The sequence below is a fragment of the Microtus ochrogaster genome, chromosome 2 (genome assembly GCF_000317375.1).
Source record: "Microtus ochrogaster isolate Prairie Vole_2 chromosome 2, MicOch1.0, whole genome shotgun sequence".
Lineage (NCBI taxonomy): Eukaryota > Metazoa > Chordata > Mammalia > Rodentia > Cricetidae > Microtus > Microtus ochrogaster.
In genome coordinates, this window is record NC_022010.1 from 48,694,494 (window position 1) to 48,716,729 (window position 22,236).

Genomic DNA, 22,236 nt, shown 5'->3' on the forward strand with positions numbered 1-22,236 from the left:
AAGGAAGTTTCCAGAAGCCTTGGGATTGGCTCTGACACTCCAGGGCTTAAAGGAAAGCTCTGAATAGCACAGAGACAACACTTCTAGGGAGAATGCCCTTCATCGTTGACCTTGATTTCTGCAGTCAAGCACACCTGTGAGTGAGGAGAGGAAGGGCATTGAGTGCCCCAGGAGGGACAGCCTCCCCAGACTGGCAGCTCCTTCTGCCCATGTCCCTGCCTGTCTTCCTCTTCTACCTCATTCCTGCAATTCTCACGAGGAGGACAAAGCTGGGTAGAGCTGCAGCCAGGAAGGCTCTTCTGCATTGCGGCTCTGAGCTGTGTGAGACAAAGAGAGAGATTGCCACCTATTGACAGACACGTCACCTGCAAAGAGAAGGCTTGTGTAACTGGGGCCCCTCACCCCATCGCTGTGCTCTGTCAAAGGCTCTCCAGGGACTGTGGTGGGGGGGGGGGGTGCAGCTTTTGTATTTTCCATCCTGCCGGTCTTGCCCTCAGCAGTACCTTCCACAGTAAGTGAGGACAGGGCAGAACGGGGCAGTGACAGCCCAAGGTGACAGTGACAGCAGTGCAACTGGAAAACTGAAAATAAACCACCCACTGTAGTGACAGCCACTTCCTGTTGCATAGCACACAGCCTGTCCCTTTTAATTCTCAACGCAGTTCCAACCATCAGTGTTGCGTGTTTGCACCCAAGGAGACAGGTTTCAAGAGACTGCCCTGCTCATGACCATGACCATGACCATGACCATGACCATGACCATGACCATGACCATGACCATGACCGCGGCAGATACGGAAGAGTCGGGTATCGGATCTCAATGCCTAATGCACTCAGCCCCGCCTCCTCACTCCGCCTATTGTAACACCCACATTCCTTCTCTAAGTTCCCTAACCAAGTCATGTGGATGTAAAAATAAACCAAACATGCAAGAATTGCTTCCCTTTGGTTGGAGGAAGATCCACCTCGGTTGCTTTTTGTTCCTGGGCTTCTAAGGTCAGCTTCCTCGCCTGTAAAATGGGATGGCGTGACATCAGGATTAGGGACTTACAGAGCTTAATGACATCAGGATTAGGGACTTACAGAGCTTAATAAGTAGCATCACCAGTACTTGGGCACGTTGCAGGATGCCAGGTGTTTATGAATGGGTGATTAGGCACCCGTGCGCTGAATACAGGGTCCTCTCTTTTTGGTTTTAGGATCTTAGGCAAATTATTTGAACTTTTGGAGCCTCAATTTCCTCATTTGTAAAATGGGACCAATAATAGCCATGCAATAAGGTGAAATCATGTGTATGGAAACATTTTTTGCAAGTTTTGATTGCCCTCTTCAAATATTAGTTGTTAGGCTGTAAGGAAAAGGTATTCTCCGAACGTAGCTTTGAGAACTGCTTCTGCAAACGACTTGGGTTGAATTCAGGCTCCACAGATCAGCTTTTATTTGTATTATTCACCAAAAAAAAAAAAAGCAGTGAGGTGAGATAACTCAGTGGGTAAAGGCACTTGTGGCCAAGCCTGACAACTGAGTTTGATCCCTGGAACTCGCCAGATGGAGAGAGAGAGACCCCACTCCCGTAAGATGTCTTATGACTTCCACACATACCCTGGCAGGTGGAGACACAACAGATACACAATAATCATACACACGAGACAAAGTGCTCTGAACGCTGCTGGTCTTCTGAGCTGTCCCCATTGATCACACTTTTTTATACTCTATTTACTCCTGTTTCGCAGATGAGGAATTAAGTGGCTAGAAGAATCAGGGGGACTAATTTGGGACATGCGGGGAACACTTCCAGTGCAGACACATGCCCAAGCTCTGCCGTGTGCGTTTGTGCATAGTGCTCATTTCCTGGACCCACGGGTTAGAGTCAGGGAAGGGAAGAGGCACCCGAGTTATTTTGCAACAAGCAGCAATTGCTTTCCTTCTCCCTTCTAGCTTTGCTTTATGCTCCGAGGTCCAGCGCCCACAAAAACGTCTGGATTTTTATCTACCCCACTCCCCACCCCACCCCGTTTAGGAAACAGACATCTAAGTCCATTCTTCTAACCTTTGAGAATTACTTCCTCTTTTCTTCACTGTTTGCCAGCTTTTTTGAATTCTCCTTAGCAACATAAAAAGGAGGGGAGAATTTGGCAACAGCATGTAAACCAATGAGATGTGAAAATGCAAATGAGCTGTAGACCAATGAGAACCCTGCATGGCAGGCAAGCTGGCTTATGGGAGAAAAGAAAAGCCTGGAGTTTGCAAAGTAGCCTCCAGGTGGCAGCAGAGCAGTTATTTTGGACCTGTCTCATGGCTCTCAAACCTCTACTCTTCTGGGGTTTTGGTTTGGTTTGTTTTTGACCTGTTCTTGGTTCCCCGGTTAAGATATATTCTGCTACAGACTTGAGGGTTTGAGTCCTTTAGATAACACGGTAGGCGTGGGCTAGAAGCGTGGACTTTGTCTTAACCCCAATCATTCGTAGGCTTTTTCCATCTTTGTTTTGTAGCCAGCTCCAGCCCAGCAGGCTTAGGCGGGGAAGCCTGTAGCAAATCCCGTTTTCTGTTCAGACACCACTGTAGGGTGCGTGGTGAAAGAGGGAGGGCTGGCCCTCTACCACCAGGGAAAGGAAGTAAAAGAATGTGCCACCAACAACAAATCGTGCCTATCAAAGCTCCCATTTTCATGGGGCATACAGACCTTCCTTTCCTTGGAGTTCTGTTACATCTGTCTGAACAGCAAGAGGCTGTGGGCTCTTCTGCTCTCTTTGGATTGCTTTGGTCCTCTTTATATTGTAGCCTGAGCATGCACAGTGGCTGAATATCAAACAATAGCATGTCCACGTTTTAGCCACCCTCCTCCTGCCCTTTGGGATGGTATTGCTGTGAACACCTCCTGGTGTTCGGATGTCTGAATGCATCTTCAGTGTTGCCATTTCTTCCTGGCTAAGTCTTCTCATCCTTAAAGATGGAATCTTCAGAAAGTCTCTCCCGATTCTCTCATACACAGTTGCTCGCTGGAGCTCCCGCTGTGACACTTCCATATTTGTGTCCTAAGTGCTTCCTCTCGGGGAGCCACAGAGCTTTGTGTCTCAGCCCTGGCACAGTGCGAGCTTTATCACAAAATGCACAGTGCATTTTTTTTTAAATGAGGTAGAAAGCAAGAAAGTCATTCTTGCTTTGCTCTTAGAAGAACAATCTGGGGTTCCCAAACCTGAGCCGGAACAATGCCTATGGTGCGGGTTGGTGGAGGAGAGACAAGCCTGAAAGGTCGTGGCCAACACTGTTTCATCCCGTAGTGGGCTTGTCTCAGTAATATGGCTCCCTTTATGATTTGTGTTTTAGGAAGAACCAAGGAGCAAATCCAAGATCTGCGCCAATGTGTTCTGTGGAGCTGGCCGGGAGTGTGCAGTCACAGAGAAGGGGGAGCCCACGTGCCTCTGCATTGAGGTAGGTCCTGATGGCAGCTGTGGGGTGCAGCAACTGGAAGGTTCCAGGAATCCCATCATTTCTATAAACGTGCAACTTGTCTGTTCTAAAGACACAAGGAAGACTTCCCCTAGGGTTAAGAGTGAAACTTCTGGTTTTTAAATTAAATTTTAAAAGAGATAGCGTTTCATATATTTTTTTAAAAAAAAAAAAAAAGTTTAGGGAGGCTAGGGAGCTAGCTTAGCAGGAAACATGCTTGCCGTATTATGTTCAGATGCCTGGGGTGGCAGCAGCAGTCTGTGACCCCAGCACTGGAGGACCTTGGGACCTACACAGATACCTGGTATAGCAGCAGCAGTCTGTGACCCCAGCACTGGAGGCAAGGGGTAAATCCATAGAGAGCATTGACCGGTCAGTCATTCTAGCCAAATCATGAGATCCAGGCATAGTGAGAACTCTGTCTCAGAAAATCATACAGAGAACCAAGGACGATACTCAGTGTGGACCTCTGGCCAATGTGTGTGTGTGTGTGTGTGTGTGTGTGTGTGTGTGTGTGTATGCTTGCACATATGATACATATATCTGGAATTGGAACCAGTTTAGATGTCACCAGCAGATGAGCGGATGCTGAAAATGTGGTCCATATCCACAATGAAACATTATTCAGCTGTAAAGAAAAAATTGTGTTTGTAGAAAATAGGTGGACCTGGAAGGTGATATTTAAGAGAGGTGACGCAAACTCAGAGAGAAAGACAGAACACATGTTCTCTTGTGTGTCTCCTAGACCGCTGTGCAGTGTAAAGAGGTAGAAGGGTGGGTGTAGTCTCAAAGGTGAGAGACCACGGTGACAGGTGAGGAAGCATGGAATGTGGACCCAAGGTCACGTGAGTCACCGAAGAGACCCAAGGTCACGTGAGTCACCGAAGAGGATGTACTTAAACATTTGTGTCTAGTTTCAAATCTGTCAGAGTTTCTGTCTTTTGAGGTTTTGGGTTGTTTCTCATGCTGGAGGTTGAAGCTCGACTTTCTAGGTGTGAAGTAACAAGAACTTCTTAGCGTTCCCTAGGAATCTAGTGTTAGTCCTTTGAGGCGATGCTTTATTTAACTTTTTAATTTTTTTTATGTGCATTGGTGTCAGATCTCCTATAACTGGATCTGCAGACAGTTGTGAGCGGCCATGTGGGTGCTGGGAATTGAACCCAAGTCCTCTGGAAGAGCAGTCAGTGCTCTTAACCACTGAGCCATCTCTCCAGCCCCATTCTTTGAGGCAATGATGGCAAAGCTGAGCTGTCTTTAATTCCACTGACCACTGGTGTAGCAGGAAGCAGCCACACTCAGTCTGGCACACACCTTTAATCCCAGCACTTGAGAGGCAGAGGCAGGCAGATCTCTGTGAGTTTGAGGCCAGCCTGCTCTACAAGAACTAGTTCCAGGACAGGCTCCAAAGCTACAGAGAAACCCTGTCTTGAAAAACAAAAACAACAACAACAACAAAAAAAATCTACCCGGTCACCCCATTAATATGTAAAGTGTATTGAAATTAAATATGGTATTAAATTTAATTTTTTTTTCTTCAAATTAGAAATTACCAATTGTTTTATGTCTCAAATAGGGTAGATGTTTAGACATTTGTGCTACCAAAATCTCGGTTCTCCTTAGTCTGAGGTAGCTGGCATTAGCAGCGTTTCTAAACACCAACCTTCCCCTGTTTTATACAAAGTACTATTTCCACACATCCATGTGTGCAGTTTGTACTCTGCAGGCTGTGGTGTGCCATGGCCGCCTCTTGAATCAACACGGATTTGACCTTTCGTCAGGCACCGAATAATATTTAAAGTGATGTAACTTTATTCACTCGTTTCCTTGACGACGGGTGTGTTAGTGGTTCTCCGGGCTCTTTGCTGCCACAGCAACAGCATCCTTTTGCCAATACCCTTTATTTCTTAGAACTGATGGTCACTGGGGGCTGCTGGGTCAAAGGATATGCAAATTTTTAAATTATCAGACAGAATGTGGACTTTGAAGTTATGTTTTTAAATGGCATTTGGAAGTCAAAATGAGCCTCTGAGAAACAGGCAAGACTTTAATTTTCATTCTTGATGTGGATGTAAATAACACAGGCTGTGGGCTTTTCCGTCCTCCCTTCTGTCAAGCCGCTCCATACCCTGGAAATGGGCTCTTCTGTAGATAATACCCTGTTAACTTCTGGACCCTGATTCACTACATCTGAAGGGAAAGTGTACCAACTTCCTAAAACCTGGTCCTGCTAGGATCCCTTCACCCTGGCCGTCTGTACCAGAAGGACACTGACCACCATGTGGTGGCATAAATCAGACTCTGAGCAGAGTCTCTGCTTGTCCACGGATAGTCATGGGATTTTGAGCAATTCCCAGGAGTTGCTGTAAAGATGAGCCTATGTTGGTTTTGTCCAGCACCCGAAACAGCAAGCACTCCATAGTGAATGTGGGCTGATGAATAAATGAAGCTCACCTTTCTTGCCTTGGGGATCCTCAGGTATAAAATGGATGGGTGGGACTTCTTTCCTGCTCAAGAAGGGCATGCAACCGTTTTAACATCTTTCCTCTTGTCTCCGTGCCTCTAGCAGCCCTAGTCGGCCTGCAAGCCAGATGAACTTTATTCCATATTTCTGTCCATAATGATTTCCTGTTGTCTTTCACCCCTACTGCCAGCCGTACAACAGTGGTTGTGAAACTAGGCCAAAAGCTCAATGACTCCCAAACGCTGCGGAGAATATGAAATCCTTGTAATTTGGCTCTGGAAAAATCAGGTTGTGTGTGTGTATGTGTGTATGTTTGTATGTACGTGTGTGTGCGTGCGTGTGTGCATGCATGTGTTTGTATGTACGTGTGTGTGCATGCATATGTGTGTGTTTGTATGTACGTGTGTGTGCATGCATATGCGTGTGTTTGTGTGTACGTGTGTGCGCGCATGCATATGTGTGTGTTTGTGTGTACGTGTGTGTGTGCATGCATATGTGTGTGTTTGTGTGTACGTGTGTGTGCATGCATATGTGTGTGTTTGTGTGTACGTGTGTGTGCGTGCATGTACGAGTACATTTGTGCATTGAGTTTCCATGCTCCCAGCTCTCAGCTCTGCTCTTCTGTGTCATGGAAACTAGGATTAGTTCATTTCTGTTTCCGTAACAAAATACCTGAGCTGGGCACTTTAAATCATATAGAAGTGTACTTCTCACAGTGTTGGAAGCTGTGGCATGCAAGATCAAAACAAATTCATTTAATGTCTGGTGAGGGCCTGGTCTCCTCTTGCAAAGGAACCGTTGAACACAGCGTTCTCACATAGCAAATGGGAAAAGGGCCAAAGGGTCCAATGCTGTGTGAAATCCCTTTTGCAACCTTAATTCATAACTCGTTCATGAGGAAGGAGCTCTGGTGACTTCATCTCCTGAAAGCACAGCCTCTTTGTGCTGTTGCACTGGGGATACATATGTGCAATCAAGTATTTCAGCCACAGGAGGGTGTTTGTGTACTCGCAAGTTGGCAATGAACCAGGATGCACGGAGAGACGTGGAGAACTCGGGGAACAGGATGCCTGTTGTATCAAGTGGAGTAGAGTCAGTGGTGGTGACCAGAGCTGGGATTCCCTGGGCCCTGGTGGCGTACATGCTCCATCTCTGTTGACGGCTGCGTGAGTGCATGTTCTTGCCTGCGTGGCTGCACAGACTTCCTCCCGCCCATCTGTTTCAGCAATGCAAACCTCACAAGAGGCCTGTGTGCGGCAGTAATGGCAAGACCTACCTCAACCACTGTGAACTTCACAGAGACGCCTGCCTCACTGGATCCAAGATCCAGGTGGATTATGATGGACACTGCAAAGGTAAGGCATGCTGTCATTGCTGAAGGGCAGGGCTTGTGACAGGGGAACAGAGACGGAAACCAGAGCAGTGTGGCCTGGCTGACCACACAACCATTTGGAGATGCTCCTTCCTGACCTTCAGGAGCCTGCTAGGTTTGACCTGGCCGACTGGGGCCTTCCTCTCTACTTCCTGCTTCAGACCAGGGTCTGCTCTCAGCATCGCCTGCAGCCAGAGAGTAAACTATTGACTTTATCAATAGTCAACAATGGTAAAAATGGTCCTTAAAGGACTTCCACCCCTTTTAGAAAAAGTAGATCAGTTTCTCCTTTTCCTGCTTTTAAAATGTGGGCTTTTCTAGCCTCATAATATGCTTCCCTTCTTTCCCTTCTTATCATATTGACCAGCTGGAAAGATGGATTCCCAGGCGTGGTTGCTTGTCACCAGGCCTTTCCAAGTGTAGAGCCTGCCCAGCCGTTCCGTCTTTGGCTTTCCCTGGAAAAACATGAAGATTTATCTCCCCTGTAAAAAATTAATCTCTATATGAAGTTTTGAAATCTCAGCCCAGTAGGAAGAAATATAAATTTAAAAAGGTAATTCATTGTCTGCAAGCAGGAAGGATCCCAATCCTTAGATCCTACAAGAAAGACAAGGATGTAAGAATTAAGACAGGGTGGGGGCTGGAGAGATGGCTTAGTGGTTAAGCACACTGGCTGTTCTTCCAGAGGTCCTGGGTTCAGTTCCCAGCACCCACATGGCAGCTAGCAACCAACTGTAACTCCAGTTCCAGGAGATCCAATGCTCTCTTCTGACCTGCAGGTACCAGGCATGCATAACAGTGCACAGACAGACGCAGGCAAAACACCATATACATAAAATAAAAATAAACAAATCTTAATTTAAAAAAAAAGAATTTAAGGCAAAGTGATGTCAATGTTACAAGACTTTACAGTTTAATCCTAAAATCCTTAGCATATCCTTTTATCCTTCACTTAGTATTACAAATCTCCTTTTGTCTTGCAGAAAAGAAGTCTGTGAGTCCCTCTGCCAGCCCGAGTAAGTACCTGACCTCGCTTTAGTGTGTGTTCATCTTAGGGAGGAGCCTTATCACAGAGGAAGTGTCTTGTCTTCTACAGTCCCTGCTGGGCTGCCAGGGTCATCTATGGGGTCAGGACTTTTGATCCAGAGCCAGTCTGAGCGCAACACAGCTCAGTAAAACCATGAGGCTGCATTTTTTAAACCTTCGTTTGTTTTAGTGTCTGCCAATCAAAGCAGCTGTTTGGGTCTAAATGTTGGCTGTTCTGAATTTTTGCTAAGTGGTGAGTCCTGTAGGGACAGCAAGTGAGCCCTTCTTTTGGGGCCTTGTAAGACACGCTCATGTCGTGGGCCCAGAGAAATCAGAAGACACTTTTGTCAGAAGAGAGTAGGAAATGCCAGCATGGCAATTGCCGTTGCTTTCTATCAAGATACATCAAAATCTCCACGTGGCTTCCCGGCCCGGACCTCACAGTGATCCTGCAGGTCTCACTGTGGTTGCCTTAGAGCGACGATTTAAAGGCTCATGGGATTGAGTCAGCTTCTAAATCGCGCAGCTAGGAAGGACAGACTGGAAAATGCCCATATGCTCACCCCTGGCCCTAGCATATGCTGTCCTCCAGGAATTTCCTTTGGCCAGAGCCGGCTCCTCCCTGCTTCCCTACCGTGATTCCCACTTGTTCCCACGTGGCTCGAACAGCGGCCCAGAGCAGGGCTGAGGCGTGGCCCGTCCTTGTTTTCTCTTGTTTATAACAACGGATGTTGAGAGAATGTTTTGAAAGGCCCAGTTGGTGAGAAAGGGAGGATATGAACAATCCAGCAGCATGAATAATGCACGTTTTCATTTATTGATTTGTTAGGACGTTCAGCTCATCTCAGAACCAAGAGAACTACTTTAGATTTTTTCCCCCATGTCCTATAACGTTCATAAAAATGTCCTTTATTTTTTTCTTAAATAACAATTCCTCTGTTTCACCATAGTTTCAAGTTTATAGTCCAGTGCCTCTCAACCTTCCTAATGTTGTGAGCCTTTAATACAGTCCCTCATGTTGTGCTGACCCCCAACCATATAATTCATTTTGTTGCTACTTTGTTACTGTGATTTTGCTACTGTTATGTAGCAAGATACATTGTAATGTCAGTATCTGTTATGCAGGATATCTGATGTGCAACCCCAAGGGGGTTGAGGTCCGTAGGTTGGGAACCACTGTTCTAACCTTTATTGGTGTTTTACATACATGAGCGTGACTACTGGGGTAGACACATTTCTGTACTCTGGGCGTGATAAGGGAAGACTGACTCGGATGACACATTCAGAACTGAGTGGCACTGGGCTCTGGGCAGTGGGTGCTGATGACCCCAGGGTTCTCTGCCTCACCCCCACCTCACCCCCCCCTCTGCCCCCACAGTTGTCTGCTATCAAGCTAACCGCGATGAACTCCGGCGTCGCATCATCCAATGGCTGGAGGCTGAGATCATTCCAGATGGCTGGTTCTCGAAAGGCAGCAACTACAGTGAGATCCTGGACAAGTACTTTAAGGTACCCAGCATTGGGGTCAACCAGCCATGTTCAGTCCTGGAGAAAGCGGGACTTCCTCTCCCCCTTTTGTGGCTTTCAGGAGACCTTAAGTGCGCCCTCATCACCAGGTCTTATTATGGAGTTGTGGAAGTTGTCTAGTGACCTGCTTGACCAGTGAGTGGCCAGCAGTTGACCTTTGGGATCCATGCATGTGCTGTTCCTCTTGAGCATTTAAAACCACCAAAGGCTCGAGGAGCTGCCATGGGAAACATGGCCAGGCTTTCTCCTGCCCTGTGTAACTCTCCAGAAGCTGGTACAGAGAGCTTTCTGGTACACCAGACCCACTTTGGCCGTTCACAGTGCTTCATCTGAGAAGAGTCAAGGACACGTGGGCCTGGAGATTGTTCCAGGATCCAAGTACTGCTTTTGTCTACCGTATTAGTAGAAGAGAGAGACAGAGTTCCGTGTGGAGACCCAGAAGAAACTGCTTTTGAAGGGGGATGAGTGAGGGGATAAATCATCAGTGTGGGTATGGGGATCACATGAGGATCATTCCGGAGCCTTGAGAGTCATTGGGAGAAGTAGTTAAGGGGCATTCTCCTCGCTAAATGACAAGAACATAGACCCGCACCCACCATATTCCAGACACACAAACCACACACACACACACCCGTCCCAGACACTTCTTACACTCAGCCACACATTCAGGTACCACATTCCCATGGGAGCACAAGCCCTGTGCTTTCAAGATGCTCATATAACGTCAGTGCCTTGGATGCTCACTCCAAGGCGTGCTCACAAAGTCTGCTGTCCCAACAGCTAGCCAGCCACGCAAGGAGCTTCCCAGGAGCTCTTGGGCCACACAAACACATTTAACACCATCCTAATCTGGATTCTTTAGCTGGCATTGTGGATACCCACAGATGAAGAGATGCTGGGCCAAAATGAGTTTTTGATTATTTAAGGCATCTCCTGTATTATTCTTATTAGATAGAAGTTTTTTCCCACTACGGCAGAGATTTAAACTCTGGGATTCTAGTTTTCATCTAACACTGGAGAGAAAACATGGCTCTTCCCACTCGGAAGTGTCTCAACCATTCCCATGTGACAGCACTGAAGATGTGGGTGAGTCCTCTTCTATAGAAAACACCATCACTTTGCTGAGCAGGGGAACAGACAGGAGCAGGAAGAAACATAAAATGACTCTGGCCTGACTGGCCACCAAGGCTGATGACCTGCGCTCAGTACCCAGGACCCACAGGGCAGAAGAAAACTAACTCTTGGAAATTATCCTTTGCCCTCCACACACATGTTATGGCATGACACCCCCACATACACACACCTACATACACAAAAAATAAATATACTTTTAAATTTTTTAAAGAAAATGATTTTTTCCCAAGCATTTACTGTATCTCATCCTTACAGCATGGAGCTGTTGGCCACAGGACACTAATTCCAAAGGGCCACTTGGGATCTTGTAACCATTTGTAGATGGCAGATGGCCTCAGGCACTTATGACACCTCTCTTAAATTTGATTGCCAAGTACCCAGGCCACTGTACCACTCACACATCTTGTCCCCAGGCAGTAACAACCTTACAGGCTCCTAGCAAAAAGAAGGAAGGAAGGAAGGAAGGAAGGAAGGAAGGAAGGAAGGAAGGAAGGCCACTTGGGAAAAGAGCTTTTTCTGGAGCTATCTCCCATCTCAGAAAGCTTCCTCCCAGCTTACAAACACAAAGCTCCTCTTCCAAGACATCTAAGGGAGATGCTGTCCCACCAGGCCCATAGCTGCTGTAGGTGAGAGAGCCAATGTCTCAGACTTCTCTGTGCCAGAGACTTGTTCTCCAGCCCAGCTGGCTTTCCTCACATAGCTGAATGGCGAATCCAATCAATTCAAGTAAGGCCCACCCTGCCTTTCCTGTTCCAATGATCCAGTCACCATTTCTTTGATGAACTCCATACAGAATAGAAGGGGAGCCTGGTAGGGAGACCCTTTCAGACCAGTCTGTTCATACCTTGTGACAGTAAACGGGAGACTCTGAGAGGGCGGGACCTCTGGAGCCAGCCTTCTTCCCTCCCTGACCCCAGTGACGTATACCCCATTGCTCCAGCTGCTTTATATGAGCGAATGCCTGGTTCAACCCCATCTCCTCTGAACACAGTTGACTTACAATTAAATTCCCTAGTACATGTCTCCAGATATTTCTCTTCCTCCTAAAGCCACACAATCAAAACTGAAAAAAATATTTCTGACTCAGAAACAGAGCTACAGACAAGCATGCAAATGTATCAAGCCTTGGTGGAGGGTTAGTTGAATCAGCTATGCTGGTTCTGGCCAGAGATTGAGACGCCACTGGGCATAATGCTATTTCTAGGCAGGTACCAGACTTCAGGGATGAGACTGAAAGGAGCTGGGATGCCCCCTTTTTCAGGCCTGCATCCTGGTTCCCTGATAGTTAAAGCGTACACCCGAAGCACTGACCTTTGAGAGCCAGCTGGACTGTCCAGAGTGCCCAGGCAGTGGCTGTGTACCTACTACAGGACCCTTCCTGTCCCTCTGTTGCTTCTGTCATGAGTCAGGGGACGTGGTTTGCTCTAGTTGTACTCAGGAACATTCTAGAGTTGTCGGAATGCTCCCTCTCTGATCAAGCTTACTGAATTGTGCACATTTAATTAGTCAAAAACCTCACGAGTGGCATTATGGGAGATTTCCTCAGGGCAAGGGTATGGGGAGTGCATGAGGAATGTCTCAGACCTGTTCCTGGGACTCTCAGGACAAGAATGACACACAGGTGCTAAGCAAAGGTGTGTCCCCTTGTGTTAGTTACCCTCACTGTACATCCCATGACACGCGGCAGTCCTGGGAGGAGAACGGTTGGCTTCATTTCTCCCCCTGCCCAGGAGTCTAGACAGACATTTCTTCCAGACTCTTCTTCACAGTGTAAGGAGCCATCTTGAAAGTAGCAGGATCCCATACTGAAAGAAACCCCCTGATGGCTTCTGTTCGGGCACTTTTACTTGCTCACCTTGAGTACCACTTCCTAGTTTGGGTGCCCGCTGATCTGAGCCACTAATTCCTACTGTAGTTCCTTGCGGCTAGTTGAGGACAGGGTTGGAGTGTTTTAAGAATAAGCTGAGCTGAGCAGTTAGGCCAGGGGATACACCATAAAACTGGGGCTTTCTAAACTCTCCTGAGAGATCTCTTCATCTTCCTCTAGAACTTTGATAACGGCGACTCTCGCCTGGACTCCAGCGAATTCCTGAAATTCGTGGAGCAGAATGAAACAGCCATCAACATCACCACTTATGCTGATCAGGAGAATAACAAGCTGCTCAGGTGGGGATTGAGGGCCTGGCCATAACCCAGGGAAGGGTACAGGGGGGCGGGGGCTTGAACCTCTTCCACCAGCAGAGGAGCTGCCAGTGCCGGTGTGAAAGAAACAGAAAAGTAGGATTTCTCTCCTGATCTAGTCTGGGGACGTTAGAGAACTGAGATATCCAACAACATTGGTATCCGGTCAATCAGTTATTGTTTGGGGTCAGAACTTGCAAGGAGAGAAGACTGTCGTTTTGGAACACATTGTCAAGGGCATATCATTTCCACGTTTCTTCCGAGTGTGGCAACTGATTCTGCCATTGATCTTCTGACGGAACCGTATTAATGTAGTCTCTAATTGTAAACTAAAATCATTTCATCCCTAGTGTTTAAAATGACCAGTGCTGTTCCATTTAGCATGCCCTAATTGTTATGAGTGTATGTCCTTCTTTTCGTATTAGCTTAGAATAAATATTAATAAACAAAGAAGTTTCTGGCATGGTACTAGTACATTGGGAAGGTTGCCTCTCTTTTGTCCAAAACAAGTTCAAAGTGCAGCTTCTTTGAATCTTTCTAACCATAGTCCTGGACCTTAAGGAATAGATAGCCACTCATATTTTGGTAACCTGGATTTTGATCATTTGATAATTTCGATGTTTGACCCTCAAAACATTCCAGTTGGGGAAGGACTTTTCTCCCTACCTTTAGAGGTGGGAACATAAACTCAGAAAGATTGAGTTCTAGTTCAGGGACATTTGAGTAGGAAGTGGCTGAGTCCCAGGGCCCAAGTCTTAGTCAGCCGAGGGGGTGATGGAGCCAAGGTTCTATAAAACTTCTAAAACAACTCCTTTTAGAACGGTGATGGTGGTGATGCTGGCTTGAATTTCATTTTCTTTCAAGTCCTGTGTTCCTTTTCACGCCATCTGTCTTCTGCTTTGGTTTTACGATTGGTTGAAGTGACAGTCGTACCATGGGAAAAGCCTCTGTGATGTGAGATCCAGTCAAATAAGCTAAAGGTCGGGTAACTGGGTGATGGCGTGACAGACAGGTCAAGGAGGAGAGAAGTGTTTTCAGTGGGCAGCCATCTCGCCTGGGGCTCCAGGTTCTGTGAGCCTTGTGCTTGCGTCCTTTCCTAGGGAAGAAGCTGCAGCCTTGTGGATGACATTTCCCTTGTGTTGTGTTTCAGAGGACTCTGTGTCGATGCTCTCATTGAGCTGTCTGATGAGGACGCTGACTGGAAACTCAACTTCCAGGAGTTCCTCAAGTGCCTCAACCCGTCCTTCAACCCTCCCGAGAAGAGTATGCCTGAGCCAGAAACTGAGTGTTGGTGGGGATGGGAGGGTTACAGGGAAAGAAAGGTGCAGCCAGAACTAACTGGTACCCAAGATAACTAGCCCCCATGCATGGTACTGGGCTGTGCATCCTGTTGTCTCGTTTATGGAGCATTTGCCGTGAGAGACAAGGCAGTCCTTATCTGGGAAGGGGACCATGTAGGTGCTCAGCCTGTACCAAAGACACCACCCCGTTTCACCCTCGTGTCCCAACTGCTGCCTTTATTTCTGGCCCAACAGAGTGTGCCCTTGAGGATGAAACCTACGCAGACGGAGCTGAGACCGAGGTAGACTGTAACCGCTGTGTCTGCTCCTGTGGACACTGGGTCTGCACCGCAATGACCTGTGACGGTGAGCCGTACTTAGGGCAAAAGGGGGGACCGGAGATGTGGCCTGGGTGAGAGAAGGTGGCATGGGTATGATGGGGGAAAGGGGCTGGACGTAAGAGGCAGCCCCACAGCCCCGCTGAGGAGCACTGTTGGTGGATCATGTGTTCCAGGGTCATCAAATGAGAGAGAATGGTGACCAATAAATGTCGATATGAGACTGAAATAATCATCATGAAAGAAAAATGTGTGCCAGCACTATCTATCCCACCACAGTCTTTGCAAATTAACCAATTTAATCCTTCGGATACTGTATATAAAAGAGTCAGGTGGTCAAAAGTCAAAATGACTTAATTTGCCATACCATGCAGGAAAAAAAGTAAATGAAAAATGTAAAAAAAAAATTAAAATCATGGAGACAGGGGTAAAATGGGTTGGGGACATATAGGTGTCAGAGTTTGGGAGGCAGAACAGAGGTCAAAGGGTATGTTGGAACCACCCGTGTCCCATCAGAGACCTAAGCTGCAGGGATGCCAACGATCAAGAAGAAACTTACATCAAAGTCAGACTGAAGCAAAGAGACAGATGAAAGAGAATCAGAGAAGGATATTAAAGCCGGGTCCAGAACTCAGCCACACTGAGTGTGAAAAGAAATGTCAGTTAAAACCAGACTTAAAGTTACATGTGCACGAATGACCCTGAGGTCTTAGTTTAAGAAGTTAACTGAGGCAAGAAAAAGTTGGTACCTAAATTTATGCGCAAAGGGATTGAGTGTGAGAGACAGCAACCAAAGACCCACGAAGCACTCTAGCCAGGGAGCCCAGACGGGTATAGGTGGAAGCCAGTGTTATCCTAGGTCCAAGTCTGCTTCAGTGTGAGAGAATAGATCCTAACCTAACCATAGGAACAGATGAGAAAGCGGAAGAGGCTGTTTAGAGTCAAGAATTTACTGATAGCCAGACACACATACACAGTAGCTACGGAAACCATCAGTGGACATCTTTAAACAGGCACCCAGCCTGCCTCAACCAGGAAGCACCCCCAGTTTGTCTCCAACTCCCTTCCATATATCTTAACTACTCTCGTTCTCTCTTTGGAAAGAATTCCTCCTCCATTTCTAGAATCTGCGCAGGAGGAGTAAGTGCACTGACTTAGGGAACCCTAAACACAAACATTGGTAATAAGCCAATCACCGTACATCAGACAGCATACCACTCCCATGAGCCTTTGTCAGTTTCCATGGTCACGCTGTGGACTGCACACCCTCCTTGCAGAGAGTTTGATCTATGGGACCTCAACATGTCTTGGTGTACAGGCTGTGACGTAAGAGGAGATTGAAGAGGCATTTTCAGGCCCATATCTGAAAATGAGCAATATCATCTTAGATCACACATCTCAAAGGCACAAACAAACAGGGGCATTGAGATAACACCAGGAAAGGGCCAGGGCCACGAGAACTGGCTGTGAGGGACAGACAGATGCCAGTGTCTGTTGTTTCCTAACGATAAATGTTGTATTCAGCAAATGGATTTCCGGGCACTCTCCCAAACCTTTTAGATTGTAATCTACAAAACAAATATCTTGGGGACCTGGGTCAGGTTTTTGGCTTTTTGCTTGGTTGTTTGTTTGTGAGTTTTATTGTTTCATTTTGGTTTTTTTTTTGTTGTTGTTGTTGTTGTTGGAATGTTTTGGTTTTTTTGTTTTATTTTGTTACTATTTTTTTCTTTGTACTTAAGAAATGTTTGTTCCATGTCATAGTTATCAACCCTGAGTGTACAGAACCTTCCAAAAACCAAAAAACTTTGGGACCCAGTTATCTCCCACCCCAATCAATTACATCAAAATGTCTACAGTTGAAAGCCAGGCAATTTAAATGTATTTGTTTGTTTTCCAGTTCTGAGGGGTTGAAAATGGGGGTGGGGGCACGATTTGCATGCTAGGCAAACCCTCTGCCGATGACCTACATTGTGGGTCAGAAATTGCATTTGCAAATGTTCTCTGGGACATCTGTTCCTATGGTTAGGGTGTGGGAACAGTTGAGAATCACTGCCCCAGGGGTGTTTCCTGAGTCAGGACCCGAGTTGTTTTTCTATAGGACCAGCCTGTCTTGTGGGTGTGAGTTAAAGAGAATAGCAGGAATGGAAGCCACAGAATTAGGAGAGGTGGCTTATTTGTATGACACTGGAAGCCTTATTGCTCAGAGCGAGGTGGGCGGTTCAGCTCTCCTCTGAGAGTCTGGTAGATAGAGTCCTCCCTGACTTACAGCCCCCACAGCTCTGAACTTTGATTTCCATACAGGAAAGAATCAGAAGGGGACCCAGACCCAGACAGAGGAGCAGAAGACCAGATATGTCCAGGAAATCCAGAAGCACCAGGTGAGCAGCCATGGTGCTGGTTCAAAAGCTGCTGTTTCTTTCGGGCTCTTAATGCCACTCCTTAACAGAGCCCCACGAAATGAGAGAAACGCATTTCATTTACTACAGTAGATCCCAAAGGATGCTACCCCTCACCTGTACTACCAAACTGTGATATAGACCGTACCCTGAAGGAGTTGCTGTAGGTGAGAGGGGCTGGGGTATCTCTCCAAACCTTCCACCAGCGGTCATCTGAGAGCTGCTACCAGGAAACAATGTTTAGCATGTCTATCCTCCAGCTTGTGTGGGTAGACAGGCAGAGAAAGCCCCGAGGCAGAGATGCAGGTGCAGGCCACGAGAAGGCAGCTGGACATGGAGTACCAGCCGGGCCTGCTGGGCGCCAGCCAATGTTGTCAGCAGTTTCCTAGGGGCAGTTCTGAAACTGAAATCGAATTCCCATGTCGTATAATTTACCCCTTTAAAATAATGCAGTTATGCCAGGGAGTGACTGTCAGTGTGTCCCTAAGATTGTCAGCCATTCTCCACCTTCTGTTTCCAGAGTGTTTTAACCTCCCCCCCAAAAAAACCCATGCCCACTAGAAGCAACTCCTCTTTTCTTCCTTTCCCCCTGCCCCTGGCAATTGCTAACCTAGTTTCTGACGCTGTAGATGGGCCTGGTCTGGGCAGGTCATGTAGCACGCTCTTTTCCTCCTGATTTCTTGTACTTAGCATGGTGCTTCTCAGGTTCATGCTTGCAGCATGGATCTACTTTGTTCCTCTTATGTGAGTGCCGTTCCACATGCATGGTGTCTTATGTATGTATCCAGTAGCTGACGAATATTTAGGTGGCTTCTGGCTCTGATGAATGATGCTGCTGTGAGCTTGACTGTATAAGTACCTGTGGACATGGTTTCACTCCCTATATATTTAGGATTAGAATTCGGGTCATAAAATAACCCTAAGGGGTTGCCAAACTGCTTTGCAAACACCATTCATTGTGTGTCCTCCCCAACAGGTCGCCATTTCCTTCACATCCTTGCTAACATTTGTTACTAGTATTCTTTATTTCGTCTGACCTACTGGATGCGTAGCGGCATCTCGTTGTGTTTTTATTTGCATTCCTCTAATGCCTAATGTTGTGTCTTTATTGCTGTCTGCACATCTTCTTTGAAGGAATGTGTCAGACACTGTTGTAAAAGCTGGGACAGTATTGCCCTTGTGTTACAGTTGAAGACGCTAAGGTGTAGATTCCAAAATACTCCCAAGGACACTAGGAAAGTTGGACAAGCCAAATTCAAGCCCAGATAGTCTGCCTCTGGGCTTATTGATTTTAGTCATTTTTGTGGGACGTGGTATCCCTTTTAGTATCCTTAAATCTGGGACAACAATATCTGATTTGCTTATTTTATAAGATGTTCTTATAGGGTCAGCTCTTAAAGTCAGTAAACTGTTTGACCATGCACAAATTGGACATAGCTTTGTGTTTTTTATCACACAAAGAGGAGCTGCACAAGTAAGTAACTAAAGTCGCATAATCGTGTGACTATTGATGCTACGGAAAGTCTGGGGCCCCGGATAAATGCCATCAACTTTTTAATATTTGCATAATGATTATTTCTTCCTCCATCTCAAAGGAAACAGCTGAAAAGACCAAGAAGGTAAACACCAAAGAAATCTAACAAGAAGCACACAGCGCCGTGTCTGGAGCCCAGTGCCTCCTCTTCAGTGCTGAGTCCGGTACACACGAGCGTCTGCTGAGATCACCAAACCACCAGTATTTGCTTATCTGGCAATGAATATTATTTCGTTTGTTTTGCAATGAAGGAAAAGAGGGTGCTGGCTAGTGAGGGAAGGCCATGACCTTCATTTCTAGGAGTGCTTGAAGAGAAACTAAAGGGGGCTGTGGGGCCGGAGGCGAGTAAGGCAACTGCATCAGGCTGGCAGAGGAGCAGGTGCGGGTCTGAACGAACCCTTCCTGGGGTCACAGCAGCTGAGCGGAGGCCACAGGGAAAGCATGTGATGTTGTGGGGAGGACTGAGCTGGCTCTGCTGGAGGAAGGGAGGAGCCCTGCTGCCCCGACCCTGTCACCACTGTCGCATGCAGCATGTCTGCTGCCCCTCTTGGTCCCAACAATCACCTGAATACACAGCCACCCCACTAGTTACCTGTGCCCCTCAGATTTGGATGGAGTTCCCAGGAGGTTGTGTTTAAATGATGCAGATACTTAGTGTACTTCAAGCGCCATGGAGACCTAATCAAAATTTTTAAATACATTTTGTTTTTACCAAAGGTGCTATTTCTCTGTAAAAGACTTTTTTTTTTTGCAAGCTGACTTCATTCCTCAATTATTATCATTATATTATCATTGTCATTTTTTTAGTATCTTTTTTTTTTGACTAGATATTAAGCTTTCGTAATTATTTTTTTCAGTAGTCCTACTGTTTCAAAGGTGAAAGGGGGTGGGGAGCTTTTCTTGGTACAGGGAACTCTGTAGCATAAATGGCCCCTTCCCCTGCCGCACACTAGACTAGATGCACCCCAGAGCTGCACCACCCACCCCTGGCTTCCAGAAGGTCTAAGCTACGTGCCAAGAAGCATGAGATCGATGCCTCAGACAGAAGCCATAGGACATAGCATCTTCATAGACAGTTGATGAGATCCTTTCAGATAGCTGGGGTGTGGAATTCATGGGTCAGTCTGCCCAGGAAGAGAGTGTGAAGGACAACCCCCACCCTTCTCCACATGGTGCACGTGAGTGCGGTCTCTGGTTGGAGTCAGAGATTTCCCCATACAGATGAAGGCAGAAGTTTTCAGATTTGAAAACAGTTGAAAATGAGGACTGAATCTTGGCACAGGGAAAGGTGGGGGAGCAACACATGACTCGGTTATTGCAAGTCCATTCTTTCTTTGGACCTCTGATTCTTTAACTCCCCTATTACCATGTTTCATGTGCACTTAACACCCCCCCCAAATGAGACCCTTGTCTCATTTGCAAAACTCACTATAGACCCTGCAGATAAAGTATTGAGGTTTTCCTGCACAGGCAACTGCGGAAAGTCGGGACGGAAGTGGAACTATCCTCCTATATAGTTTCCCTGCTCTCTTTCGAAAGGAGACGACTCTTTGTTGCCGAGTGTTCTGAGCTTTTAAGTACCATCCCATTCAAAAACTCTGTGAAGCCCTGGTGCAGTCCGGATTTCAACCCCTCTCCAAGTGCCTTGGAGAACTCACAGCAGCAGCAGCATGCCTTAACCAAAAGTTTTGCCAGTTCTTGAATGTGCTGGGGGAGGGCAGGATTATCAGTTTGCTGAAGGCAATCGGCTATAGTACCTGGTCACCAGTCATCTTTAGCACAGTGCTTTTCAACCTTGACTATCCCACCCCGAACACTGAATACCCAAGGGCAAGCCCACATTCCTCTTGAGTCCACTACTTCTGTATAAATAAGGTGGCTGTTGTCTACACAATAGATTATGTGGTGCCTAAACCATTCATGAAAAGCTGCTAAGTAGCCTAGTTTGGGGAGCCTTAGGTAGAGCTTGGCATGGGATCAACAAGCAGGATTGCATCCACTTTGGTTCTTACAGTCCTCCAGAAGCCTGTAGGCCACAGCTGCAAGCTCCTTGGGCTTTGTGTGTGTGTCTTTAATAAACAGCAGTGTCTCTTAAAGATTCAGAGCCCAGGAAGGCCTTCCCATATACAAATGCCAGGACCATGGATTCTGCTGTCAGTCTTGGGAAAGCAGGCTCCTCCATCTACAGCCAAGTCCATGTGAACAGTCTAAATTCCTTCGTTATACCCATGATCTAAACGTTAAACTTCAGGAAACAGTTTCAACAGCTTTCTGGTACCCGTGTGGTTATGAAAATCCGTTTGTATTTAGTGTGCTTCCATAGTTTCATTTAACTTGTTTTTGTAATTTCTGATTTTTGTTACTATTAATAAATAAAACTAAAATCACAGTTTTGTTGGTTCTATTTTCTCCAGTGAAGGGCAAATGAAATTATGAGAGCATTTACCTTTTACCACATAAAAGCAGGTGAGCCTTGGTGGGTGTGATATTAATAAATGATTATTTCCTTCTATTTAATGTTCAACGTTGGGCCACCATACGTGGCAACAATAATTTATTCTCATCAGTTTGGCCATTTATGAGTTTCCACAATAACTCCTGCCCATAACTTACCAAGGCTGACAGCAACAAAAAAACTGTGGCTGTGAAGAAAAGTTTAGAAGGCAGTTTAACAGTCCCATCACAGTTGCCGAGAACAATGGCAGTAGCTTCGGCCATTGGGGTCTTTCACCTCCCCCGGCTCTGGTTTGCAGTACCAAACGTGAGTCCCTGCCTGTGGCGTGGGCTTTAAATCCAACCAGAAGGTAGTTGGTTGCACCAGTGGGCACATCTTGCCGGGAAGATGGTAGTGCAGCATGCTAGCCCATAATTACAAAGTATCATGTGTAACACATCTCCCCAACAGCATTTCTGTAAGATGCTTAAAGACAGCAATTCTATAAGGAAACATTCTTACAAGGATTGGAGAGAATCCACTACTGTCCACTTCAAGCAAGAGTCAGTTGGCCTTGGGATTCAGCAGCTAAAGTAAGATAGTTCTGTCTAACTCAGTTAAGGAGAGTTAGCAGATTGGAATCTGCTTCCAAGAGAGAGCAAGAGCTTGAGAAGACAAGCTGAACACAGCTCCAGCCGTTTGGCTTCTGCCCTAATCAGGGTTACTCCTCCTATGATGGCACACCATGACCGAAAGCAACTTGGGAAGGAAAGAGTTTGTTATAAAAGTTCAAAAGTGAGGGAAGGAACCCAGAGGCAGGAGCTAATGCAGAGGCCATGGCAGGGTGCAACTTACTGGCTTTCTCATGTCTTGCTCAGCCTAATTTCTTAGAGAACCCAACACCACCAACCCAGGGACAACACCACCCACAATGAGCTGGCCCCTACCCCATCAATCACGAATTAAAAAATGCCCCTTATAGGCTTGCCTACAGCCCAATCTTAGGGAGGCATTTCCTCAACTGAGACTCCTTTCTCTGACGACTCTACCTTATGTCAAGTTGACATAAAACTAGCCAGCATAGCTTCCCAGAAGTGTCATCT

The 22,236-nt window shown here is 46.5% G+C and overlaps 1 protein-coding gene across 1 annotated transcript in view; it reads left to right on the top strand.

Annotated features, from left to right (window-relative positions):
• The window catches only part of Fstl1 (follistatin like 1), a 55,184-nt gene extending 34,096 nt beyond the window's left edge, over positions 1-21,088 (top strand). The window contains exons 3-11 of the mRNA XM_005344969.3: positions 3,328-3,432; positions 7,137-7,266; positions 8,267-8,299; positions 9,688-9,818; positions 13,018-13,136; positions 14,302-14,414; positions 14,687-14,797; positions 17,071-17,147; positions 18,761-21,088. Coding sequence (XP_005345026.1) covers positions 3,328-3,432; positions 7,137-7,266; positions 8,267-8,299; positions 9,688-9,818; positions 13,018-13,136; positions 14,302-14,414; positions 14,687-14,797; positions 17,071-17,147; positions 18,761-18,805 — 864 coding nt within the window. The 3' untranslated portion in view covers positions 18,806-21,088. The remainder of the gene's footprint in view (positions 1-3,327; positions 3,433-7,136; positions 7,267-8,266; positions 8,300-9,687; positions 9,819-13,017; positions 13,137-14,301; positions 14,415-14,686; positions 14,798-17,070; positions 17,148-18,760) is intronic.
• Positions 21,089-22,236: the final 1,148 nt, after the last annotated feature.